At 31.4% G+C, this 12,624-nt stretch overlaps 3 protein-coding genes across 3 annotated transcripts; all 3 read left to right on the top strand.

Moving 5' to 3' along the window:
• The first annotated feature begins 495 nt into the window (after window positions 1–495).
• LOC124915135 (SCARECROW-LIKE protein 7) lies at window positions 496–2,774 on the top strand. The gene has a single exon (XM_047455799.1). It carries the CDS (start codon window positions 795–797, stop codon window positions 2,595–2,597), a length of 1,803 nt encoding a protein of 600 aa, XP_047311755.1. The 5' UTR covers window positions 496–794; the 3' UTR covers window positions 2,598–2,774.
• Window positions 2,775–2,821: 47 nt separating this feature from the next.
• Window positions 2,822–3,633, top strand: LOC124915137. Its single transcript, XM_047455800.1, has 2 exons — window positions 2,822–3,247; window positions 3,335–3,633. The coding sequence occupies exons 1-2, from the start codon at window positions 3,117–3,119 to the stop codon at window positions 3,546–3,548; spliced, it is 345 nt and encodes a 114-aa protein (XP_047311756.1). The 5' UTR covers window positions 2,822–3,116; the 3' UTR covers window positions 3,549–3,633.
• Window positions 3,634–10,370: 6,737 nt separating this feature from the next.
• LOC124915050 (phosphatidylinositol transfer protein 3-like) lies at window positions 10,371–12,422 on the top strand. Its single transcript, XM_047455699.1, has 6 exons — window positions 10,371–10,389; window positions 11,286–11,371; window positions 11,446–11,622; window positions 11,694–11,792; window positions 11,866–12,111; window positions 12,171–12,422. Exons 2-6 carry the CDS (start codon window positions 11,297–11,299, stop codon window positions 12,405–12,407), a joined length of 834 nt encoding a protein of 277 aa, XP_047311655.1. The 5' UTR covers window positions 10,371–10,389; window positions 11,286–11,296; the 3' UTR covers window positions 12,408–12,422.
• The last annotated feature ends 202 nt before the right edge of the window (window positions 12,423–12,624 follow it).

Here is a 12,624-nt window from a genome sequence, read left to right as displayed (position 1 = left end):
TCTTTTACCACAACATACATTGCCACTATTTGTGTATGGACATAAAATGGTGGCATGTCCTTTCCCATTTCATTTCCCTTATATTCATTTTGCAAGAATAATACCATATAGTCTTGAACAAGTAATATATATTTAGTCATTCCCTTATTCAAAATTCTTTTCACTTAAAACTTAAATTACCCGTTAAGTTAACTTAAATATTCTCTCGACAAAAATAATTTTTGAAGAGATGAAATGTCAAAAGTTTGATTTTCATTCAATAGAACCTCTTAAATTGAAGCGGAGTGTTATAATTATGCGGTCATTCCACGTGATCAGATAAAATTATTACAAATATTTATAACAAAAAAAAATAAATTAAAACATAATCATCAACCCAATTGTAACCATCCCATCTCTCTCCCTGCCTCACAAAAATAAAGAAGATATTTATAAAAAATAAAGAAAAGAAAGATATACAAATGAACACCATTGAAAAGAAAGAAGGAACCCTTCATAATCGCCAACCAGAGATGATATGATGACGTCATATTAGAACTCTGATATAGAATAAACCATCATCATCTTTACTCTCTCTCACTCACATACACGTAGATAGAGAGTTGCGGGCGCCTGAAGTGCAGAGTTCTGTTTGCTGTGTGTACTCTACTTCTGGAAAACACTACTGCAGAAGAAGAAGTAGGAGGAGAAGTGTAGTCTATAACCCATTTGTACTTTGAATCTCAATCTACCTCAGACAGGCAGAAAGATATGCTTTTTTAACTTCAATCCGCCGCGAGATTTGGCCGGAGAATATGGCATATATGTGCGCCGACAGCGGAAATCTGATGGCCATAGCCGAACAAGTCATCAAACAGAAGCAACAACAAGAGAAACAGCACCAACAGCAGCATCAGCAGCAACAACAACAAGAAGAACAACAAGATCAACAGCAACACCTCTTCTGTCTCGCTCCATGGACCTCCGCTCAGTCTCAGCAGGCTCTCTCCACGAGTCCTACCCTCTCCTATGGCCTACCCAGTTCCGGATTTCCCGATCCCTTTCATGTTTCAGGCCCTCCAGAGCCGCCGGATTCTGGGTTTCAGTTCCCTAATCTTGACCATCATTCGCAGGGATTCAGGTTCGCCGATTTCGGCGGCGGGGCGGCTGGGGAGTTTGACTCCGACGAGTGGATGGAGAGTTTGATTGGCGGTGGAGATTCGTCTCACGCCCCGAATCTACCTTCTTCTAGCTGCGACGCTTGGCAGGGGAACCCTGATTTCTCCTCTATCTACAACGCTGATCCTTTCTCATCCTGTCCGAGTCGACTCGGCGGCGTTAATCCGGCTTCTTCTTCCTGTTCCGATCCCAATCGCGTGGCGTTACCAAACAACACTAAGTGGGTTCAATCTTCGTCTTCTCAGTTGCCACCGGAATCATCCTCCAAGGATCGGAAACAGCCCAAGACCACCGCTTCACCGGAGATAAATCTTTCAAACTCAGTGTTGAAAACCCTTCTAGAATGCGCCCGTCTCGTAGATTCAGACCCAGATAAGGCTGCAAAATCATTGATTCGACTTAGAGAGACAGTTAACGAACAAGGAGATCCGATAGAAAGGGTGGCCTTTTATTTCACTGAAGCTCTGTACACAAGAATTTCTAACCAATCAAGCAAAGAAACTGCAATCCCCGGAATCAGTGCTGCAGAGGAGTTTTCTGTATCATACAAAGCCTTAAACGACGCTTGCCCATATTCCAAATTCGCCCATTTGACAGCAAACCAAGCTATCCTTGAAGCAACTGAGAAAGCTTCGAAAATTAACATAGTTGATTTCGGAATTGTCCAAGGGGTTCAATGGGCAGCTCTTCTACAAGCTATGGCTACAAGACCAGTCGGAAAACCCGAATTGATTCGAATTTTCGGCATCCCAGCTCCTGGTCTAGGGATATCTCCCAGTGCAGCACTTTACGCTACAGGGAACAGACTAGCTGAATTTGCAAAGCTGTTAGATTTGAAGTTTGAGTTCGTCCCTGTTCTAACCCCGATTCAAGATTTGGATAGGTCGAGTTTTAGAATTGATCAAGACGAAAAGGAAGAAGTAACCACAGTTAACTTCATGCTCCAGTTATACAATCTACTCGACGAAACTGACAGAGCTGTGGAAACAGCTCTCCAGTTAGCAAAGTCATTGAATCCCTGCATTGTAACGGTTGGGGAGTATGAAGCGAGTTTGAACGATGACGATTTTGTGGGTAGGTTCAGGAAATCGTTGATTTACTACTCTGCTGTGTTCGAATCCTTGGAGCCGAATCTGGGGAGGGAATCATCGGAGAGATTTCAAATCGAGAAACTGCTGTTGGGTCGGAGAATTGCGGGTGTGATCGGGGAAGAAGGAAGTGGGAGGGAAAGGATGGAGGGAAAAGAGAGGTGGGGAGGTCTAATGGAGGAAGCAGGATTTGAGTGTGTTGGATTGAGTAATTACGCGAGAAGTCAAGCGGATATACTGTTGTGGAGCTATAATTACAGTTCTTTATTCTCTCTGGTTCATTCGGATCCGGGTTTTCTGTCAGTAGCTTGGAGAAATGTCCCTGTTCTTACTGTTTCTTCATGGAGATGAAGAAGATGAAGTTCCATATAGCATTCTCAGATATACTTCTTCCCTTGAATTAAATTGTTATTTTTTTTTTTTTGTAGCTTTTAAGAAGATTTCATGTGTCATATACATTCTTATATAGAAGTAGTCATTTGGGCTCTTAGCATAAAATAAATATAAATGCTAGTCATTTTAATCTTATTACTTTGATTTATTGATTGATTGAGTTGGAGTTGTTTATATTGTGTTAATTTAATCTAGTCATTAACTTAACATATAATAATCTTGGTGAAATTAGATCAGTTTTTTCTCAATAGACTTCAATTGAATTTTAACCCTCCTTTGCTAAGACTGCCAGCACTGCAGGACAGGTGTCAACTTCAATGGGACACGTGTCCGATGTTTGAAAGTTGTACAGCATGACGAGGACGATGATAAGAAGAAGTAACCATTTTCGATCAACCAACAACAAATATATTTATATTTATAGCTAGGTTTGATTCTGAATCCAATCAAAAGTATTCGGTTTCAAACAGGTTCACTATGCTTGTTCACACAATCATAAGATTCATCCGCCCAACAACAGTTATCGGTCGAAGGTCTTTCAGTACACTTTCGAAACATACCGACATGGCCCAGAAGAATAACGACACCGACCCCAAACAGACATCCGGGTAAATAAACAAAATTTATAACTCTGTAATTATATATATATATGCATGCATTCCTTTAATTAATTTCTTGATCATATTGGAAAAAAGGGATGAAGAATCGCATTCATTTGGAGAAGGGTATTCTACGCGTTCTGACGATGATGGATTCGGTGCTAACCAGCAGACGCAGCAGCAGCCTCTCAATAATGATGATCAAGAAGACGCCAAGACCAAGAATTTAATCAAGGAAGGCCATCCTGAATTCGATCATACTCAGGGAAGCAAAGTTGCCGAGAAGGAGAAAGCAAGATTCCAGAAGTAGAAGAGACACAAGAAATCTCAACTCTGTTTTATGTTTATGTTTTTGTTGGATCGAGGTTAATGAATTTTACCCATGTTTGTTTCCAATTTTATTCACAGCCTAGAAAAATAACATGGCCAGACCGACCGTGGATTCTGAATCCAATTAATTAAAACACACTCACCAATTAATTAAAACTGAAATTACATATAAAACTCAAGGCCATCTACGATGCGGATCGAATGTCGGCCGTCTCTTCTTCCTCGTACTCGTCATCGTTTCCTCATGTGTCAAACTGAAATTACATATAAAACTCAAGGCCATCGACGATGCGGATCCGCAATGAATGTCGGCCGTCTCTTCTTCCTCGTACTCGTTTCCTCATGCGTCGGTCTTTTCTTTGTTTCATCCGAGCCCTGTTTTCCGTTTCTTTTTCCAAACAGCTTGGTGAACAAGTACCATGGGTTTCCACCCTTGCGAATTCTTGGGAATTCATCGTCCTCAGGCGGCGGCGGCAGCCTCATCGAGGACGAGAGGCGGTGATAATCGGCATTTCGGAAGTCGGAGGCGAGCAGGTCGCTGTTTGAACGGCAAAGTCTGCAGTCGAGCATGCTCAGGCTTCTGGTGATGGTATCCTCAGGCTTCTGGTGATGGTATCCATCTTTCTACCACAACCTTGATAGATAGATGATATTTAACGACATGGGTTTTGATTTTTTCTATATAAATAAATAAATGTTACCAACAAACAACATGTTAGACACCAACTTATGGCAAATAACAAACAATAGTCAACTATAGTAAGACATGGTTAATGAAAATTAATTAATTAGAAATATGCAATCTTGTTGAGGTTAGGTTTGGTGTTAAGAACAAATACTATCACATGCGTATGTTGTACCTAATTAATGTTTTTTTAATTATTTGGTATTTGAACTTGTAAGGTTGTATTTGGACTGATGTGTTTGTTAATTTAAGAAATTTCATAATTATTATTATTTGGGCAAGATAAGTGATGAGGAGTTTGAAAAAATAAATATAAAATGTATAATTTGGCTGGACTCATATACCGTGGGCCGTGATGTTTTATGGGTTGCATCATCCCTTAGCAAGGTCCATTTGAGTTTTGATTTGCAAGAGGTCCACGTCAAGATATTTAAACATATTTTATTTGAATGAAAGCAATAATTGAATGTAATCCTTAATTAATTTTTTTTTTTTTTTACCCTCACGAGTTTAAGGTCCTTGGGTATAATTCTAAGTTTCTAAGACCATCTCCAACCCACAAACCTATTCCTAAACCCAAAATGCAGTAAATGTCACTTCAAACAGTAATTTATCTCCAACCCAAAAACCCATTTTCAAACTCAAAAGAATATTCTTAGAATATTCTTTTCTTACACTAACTTTTTAACCTTATTAATATTATCTATATATTTATTAACTTTACATATTTAATCCTAATCTTTTTTTATTTTTAATAAAATTAAAATAAATTAATTATATATCAATAATTCATACTTAACATATAATTTAATAATATATTTAAATAAATAAACATATTATACTAAAATTTAAGTTATAGAATATAACATAAAAATATATAATAAAATAAAAAATAAATTAAATAAAATTTAAGTATAATAAAATTTAATATTTAATTATAGAGCAAATGAAATGTTTCAAATAATTCATATAAACAAGTTTAATATTTAAATTAAAGAGTGTATATATTTCAAGAGTTTATTTGAAAATTTATAAAAAAAAATTGGGAAATGAACAGTAACTACGCATATATGGGTTTTTTTGTTTTGAGAGAGAGTAAATTCTCATTTTGGGTATGCGAATGGTGGCCGGTTGAAGCAAAAATGGGAATGCGTTTGCGTTTTGGTGTCCGGTTGGAGATGGTCTAAGAACGATATAATTTCTAAAATTGTCAGAAACCATTTCATTGGCCCATATCGGGAAAGCACAAAAAAAATAAGGTTTAAACTTTAAACTTCATAAAAGGCAATTTAAATAACAAGTTATAACTTGACCAGTTAGTAATAAGTTCCAAGTAAATCAAAATACAACTCAAAACAAGAAGATAAACTCTTATTTGTTAGGAAATAAGTCAAATGTATTTAAATTTTTCTTTGTTGGTTTTGATGAAGTTTGTTTTAGAAATTTTATTCAAAATTTAACCATTTCATAGTATATTTTATCAATCATTAAATCACTTTATTTATAAACTAAAATATATTTATTTTATCTTTATAAAATTTAAATTTTAAATACAAAAAACATATTATAATAATACAACCAATTAAAAACTAAAACAACATAACTTTTCATCAAACATTAGTTTTTATTTATTTATAAAACTTTTTTTTTAACAAAATAAAAAATAAATAAAAGTATCCCTATTTATTTTATAAAACCTATCAAAAATTCTCAAATAACTAACATCAAACTACCCAAGTTAGTTAACACATATTTCATCATTAAAATTTTAGGGTGAATTTAGAAATAATATATAATATGCTCTTCTACAAAATAAAGAGAAAATGAACATATAATTGATATATATCAGATCTATTATATCAATTAAAATATAAAATATGAAACAAAATTATATCCATTAAATTATCATAGAAAAAAAACATTATATTTAATTCCGTTTAGACAATTAATGGATCTCCTAGATCAACTTGTAATCCGCCAGTTATAGATGCATGCACGAGGCTTCATGACCAATAAAATATAATAACATTTATTCACTATCATGTACCAATAGTAGGTATCTAACAAACCATTGTAATATAAAACTTAAAATATATATTTTATTTAGTAAATTAATCTCACAATGTGTCGCTGTCATATCCCTTTGTTAAAGAGATAATCTTAAATTATCAATATGGTTTGTTAGAGATTGTTACTATTTTTTTAGATTTTTTACTTATGTTATATGATATAGGAAGAAATAATTTTAAATGAATAATGAAATATGCTTATATTAGATAGAAAAAAATAAAATTATAATCACCCACTTGAACTATTGTAATGAATTCATAAAATTCATAACAATTAATAATATAAATATATAGAATAAACTCAAAAGTTTATTGTAATTATAATAGATTAAATCACAAACAAAAATTATTGTATTTCTCTTCCTCAAATAATCTTGATTTATTGTGGCATACTGGCATGTAAACGTCTATCAACAAGCAAAAACGACAATATAATATTGAAGTAACAAAAACATTTTGATTGTTATTCTTAGAACTAAACTGCCATTTATCTATACATTTAAATCTTTATATATTTTTTAATTTATACATTTATAATTTTGTGTATTATTATTATTATTATTATTAATTATTAGCAAATCTATGTTCTTTAAATGTTGTTTGTATATATATTTCAAAATTCAATGATTGTAATATTGTTAACATCTAAATATATGTTATAATTTAAAAGTGTAACAGAAAGAACAAATTTAAATAAATAATTTAATTCATCTTTTTAATATAGATATAACTAAACAATAAAAAACAATATTTTTTTTTGTTATTTAATATGAGAGATCTTTTTATTTCAAAATTATTATTCTCAAAGAAAAATTAAAGTCTATAGGTTGAACATGTGTTGGATTTTTTTTAGAAAGGTTTTGAGGTCCTTCCAAATTCCGATAACAAGTCTGTGTATTTTTTTTCATTATTCAAGGAATCTGTCCTAAAACTAATAAAAATGAATAGAGATGGAAGACTAGTCCCCAAAATGATTATTATAAAACAAAACTATGCAAGATTCTCTTATGTAGAAGTAGTATGATTTGAGTGAATGTTGAGTTCTTTCATAGCAACTAATGAAAAGTTTCATTCTGGAATAACTCCTCACGTCTTCCATTAAGCATACATAATTTCTGGGATGGAAATTAAAGCATGGATAAGTAGAAATGACAACTACTCTCGAATCATACTACTCCTACATAAGAGAATCTTGCATAGTTTTGTTTTATAATAATCGTGTTTTGGAGACTAGTCTTCTATCTCTATTCCTTTTAGTACAAATTTTTGTTCAAAGACGCTACATGTTTGATTCATCTTTAATTTGTTAACGTCTAAGAAACCAGTGTAATAGAGTCCCGCCAAATTGATAAGTTTATACCAATATGATAAAAAAAAACTGGTAAATGGTAATCTAAGGACTTAACTCTAATCGACGTCATCATTTGGCACCTTGACCACGACTCATCACATTCTGGGTTTAAATAAATGGATTAAGATATGTGCATTAGATAAATAAAACAAAATAATAAATAATAAAATCTCAAGAATGGTGAATATGATTAATTTGGATAGAATTCTAGGTTTATATGTTATTTACACTGTTTTTATTTATTTTTTTTGTTAAAAGTTTATTTAGAAAATGAAAAATAAAATAAAATAGATTTAAAATATAAATTAAATCAAATCATCCTTTGTAAGGCTTTATAATCGACTATAAATCATATATATATATATATATATATATGATTTTGGAAATTGTAAGATTTATAGTGAAAAGGAATAGGATAGTATTATCTTTATCTTCCAGAATAAATTTTGATTTATGAAATTTTAATAAACAATATTCGCATCCTTCTTTTATTCTTCTTTATGTAATTAATCTATATTCAAGAATTATAGTTTAAACACATCACTTTTTACAATAATATATATTTTTGAAATTATTTTGTACGTGTCAAAAAGTGGGGACAGGGCACCTAAATGCTTTTCTATTTTCTTACTATTAAATTATTATGATCAAACTATGTAAGCTATGACTTTACTATTCAAATCAAATCAAATCAAATTCTTGAACAAAAGTAACTGACTTTTTATTTTTATTTTTGGTCAATAATTTAAGTTATACAGTGTTTTACTAATTAAAATTTGATGTTAATTTTTAGTCAATATATCATTTTTTTAATACCAAAGTGTTTGACCAAGTTTGATATGCATAAATTTATTTCTAGAAGAGATTACCACAACAATGATTTGATTTCCAACGTTGTAGAAACATAATAAAGTTGATTACTAATCGATGGACAAAAGAACATTTTTTTTACCTTTGTCATGATATTCAATATAGATTATTTTGAGATCATACCTTGGTTCTTCAAATTATTTTACCTCATTTCTTTTTGTTGTTTAAATAATCAAATAGGTTTATCTATGTAGAGCCTAAAGTAATGGTGTTACTATAGTCTATATATGATCTTGGATTTTTGGCTGAGTTTTTAATGTCACATATTATTCTTAATCATGTCTTGTATGTGATTCACAGAGTCGGCCCTGGTGTAAGCCCGACAAGTCCCAGCTATGGTAGCCCACTCTCCAGGGCAAGACTAGGGCAGCTCAAAACTCGGTTACTCGGGACCGACTGACATTCACTGTTTAAAATTTTGATACAATTTTATTTTGTCAAGATTGTTTCTATGGGCATCTCTAATTTCTGTGAAGAAATATGATCATGAAATATTTAATATTACCAAACATAATAATAATAATAATAATAATAACAGTACTGATTATAACAAATGTAAGATCTATTTCAAAAATAAATGTTGAGCTACCACCTAAAAGAAATCTTATCATATCATGAAACACACTGGTACTATGTATTGAAAAATATTTGATAATAAATGTGAAATTATTGCAACTGCTAACAAATTAAGTCAACTCAGCCATGTTATTCTGTTCACATATTTAAAATATATATATATATATATATTATATTTAAAAAAAATCAATGAAAATTAAAGTGTCCTTAAAAAAGCACAAATATGTATGTATAAATAAATATTAATGTAGATGTTATAAGTATCTTCTATGTAAAAATGATCAGTACTGTATTTTTATTGCGCAATAACTTATAGATGAATTAACTTTAAATTTAGTATTTTATTTGTTAAGTCCAATAAGTGTTAAATTTAAACTTTAATTAATATAAAAGTTATTGTGCAAATGTATCAATGATCCCATTTGACCGGGATGATACACAAATTCTGAATTAAAAAAATATAAAATATGTATAAAAATATTAAAAATTTGTTAGTCTAAGTTTCATATTCACGAGTCTTCATAACCAGTTTTACAATTAAAACCATTATTTAAATATTTCAAGCACTGTATTGGTCCAATCTAAACGGAAGAATATATATATATATATATATATATATATATATATATATATATATATATATATATATATATATATATATATATATATTATAATAAAAATAAATATCAATTAATGTCATGACTGATTTTAGTATTAAAATGAAATGAAATATTAAAGTTTGTAAAATGTTATATTTCTCAAATAATTTTTATTTAATTGAAAATTTTATTATATTTTGATTATTATTTATTTATTTAGTGAGAAATTCTTCAATCAATTATCATTATTTATAAACTTGATATTTATATTTATTTATATTTATCATGTTAATGTTTTCATATAATTTTTTTTTTTATAAGTGCGTGATCCACGACGCTCTTCTAGATAGTGCTATTAATGATAAGTTTGATTAAGCTTTTCTATTAAAATTGTGTTTAAACTTAATTTTTTAAACACAATTTCTGCGTCAACTTACAACAAATTATTACAATTCAGTATGTGCGCGGATTAAATGCCAAATAAAAGCGCAGCTCACCAATCTGGACTCTCTCTTTCTGGGTTGAAAATTGAAACCAAACCAAACGCGATGCTTTTCTCTCTTTTCATGTTTTTGTTTGTCCAGTACATGTTGTTGAAAGTAAATGGCATTCTCAATTCGTGAAAGCAACTAACTTCATTTATCTTCTGTGTTTCTCTCTCCCTCTCTCAGGTATGTATTTGCCCTAACTCTTAATTAACTGTCATACTTACCCTACACAAAACCCATGCATTTCTCATGATCGAGATCTGCTCTTCATCATTTCGTTTGAGCTCATTCATGACTACTGATTTCGATTCTTACAATACTAACCGATTCTGCATAAATTCGTATGTTACTGTTAGCTGCTTGCTTAGATATATAACTTTATTATATATGCTGTTTCTTAATCTTGTCTTTCTCGTATTTTGATGAATCCGGAGTTGCCGGCCGGCCGACCGACGGTGTTATTAATTTAGTTTGATCTTTAATTTGGTCTAAAAGAAAATTATATATTTGTCTAACTGGGGGGCCCTGACAAACAGACGGCCATAGGAGAATTCTCCTCCTTCATTTATTTTTCATCGTCTACTGAATAGGCGAATACGATTTAGTCAACTTTGAAAATTTTCAGGATGTATAGTGGACCTCAAAATTCTATATTGAATTATTGATCCCTTATTGGTCACAATTTTGAACATGTTATATATATCACAATCCAGATTCCACATTGATTGATTTGTCAACATTAATAATAAACCGTAGGAAATGTGTTTCTCTTGTTCATTTGTCTGTTAGTCACATACAAGAATTTCAATTTGTTTGGTATCTAGCTAATTATTCTTTTTAGGGATGAATTTTAGAAAATTAAATAAAGCATCTATCTAATCTAACCTTGATTGAGTTGGGCTAGAACAAAAGTCTTAGTTTTTAGGTTGATGGGTATCTCTCATACTATTTTCATAATCTTTTCAGCTTCCATAAGTGTATGATAGATAACCTATTTAGAAAGAAAGAAAGAACCCTTAAATTAATCCTCAATTTAGCGAAATGGGGAGTTTCTTAATTAATCATTGTCTTTAAAACAGTTGGCATCATCATGTATGGAATGTCGATCTTCCGGGGGAGAAACTCTGAGAAAAAGCTGGATGATGATTCTTCTAGATTTGCAAAGGTAATGATCAGGTGTTTCTTATAAGAATCTTCTTTACAATTATGTAGATTAAATTCTCCTTTTTTCTCTAGCAGGTTAGTGAATTAAGGGATGCCCTTGGTCCTCTAAACGGTAGGACCTTACAATACTGCAATGAGGCATGCCTTAAGAGATATCTTGAAGCCCGAAACTGGAATGTCGATAAGGCAAAGAAAATGCTTGAAGAATCAATCAAGTGGAGGGCCACTTACAAACCGGAGGAAATCAGATGGGTAAGTAATTAAATTTACCTTATATATATCATACTGTCAAAATCATTTTCCATATGATTTGTTGATTTCAGCATGAAGTTGCACAAGTCGGTGAGACCGGACTTATCTCCAAGGCAAATTTCCAAGACCGGGATGGTAGGTCTGTCCTTATAATGAGGCCAGGAATGCAGGTATGTTGAGATAAGATATTTTCTTTCTTTCTTTTTCAAAAAATGATTGTATTGGTTTGGTTTCTGGTTGCAGAAAACAAAAGCAGGAGAAGGAAATCTTCGGCATCTGGTGTATCTATCAGAGAATGTTATCCTAAACCTCCCTGAAGATAAAGAACAAATGACATGGCTGATTGATTTTACTGGATGGACAATGAACACTAACGTCCCGATTTCAGTTGCAAGAGATATCATTAACGTTCTACAGAATCATTATCCTGAAAGGCTTGGTGAAGTTATCCTTTACAATCCACCTAGAATCTTTGAGGCATTTTGGAAGGTATGACAATCAATTATTCATTTTCATCATCAAAGATTGTAAATTTTGTATTGGTGCAGGCAGTGAAGCTGTTTGTTGATGCCAAAACATCCAAGAAAATGAAGTTTGTGTACCCAAAACGAAAAGACTGCGAAGAAGTTATGAATTCATCTTTTGATATTGAAAGCCTTCCAGTTGAGTTTGGGGGGAAAGTTCACCTGAAATATAATCATGAAGAGCTTTGCAGAGAAATGGCTATGGAGGATGTTAAGACTGCTAAATTTTGGCAGATCGACCCAGTTCTAATCACAGCTTAACCATTTATAATATTATTCTATAATACCATATTTGCATATCAACCTGAGCAATTTGTCAAATTTAATTATGTACTAAAAATATTTTACTTATGGTTGTGAACATTATAAAATGTATCAAATTTACTTTAACTAACATGAAAGGAAGAGTAAGGATATAAAATTTATATATAAATATTTTAAATAAAAATATTTATTTAAATATTTAAATTTATTTTAA

The sequence above is a fragment of the Impatiens glandulifera genome, chromosome 9 (genome assembly GCF_907164915.1).
Source record: "Impatiens glandulifera chromosome 9, dImpGla2.1, whole genome shotgun sequence".
NCBI lineage: Eukaryota > Viridiplantae > Streptophyta > Magnoliopsida > Ericales > Balsaminaceae > Impatiens > Impatiens glandulifera.
Note: the sequence above shows the minus strand (reverse complement) of the source record. Positions and strands in the feature narration are given on the sequence as shown.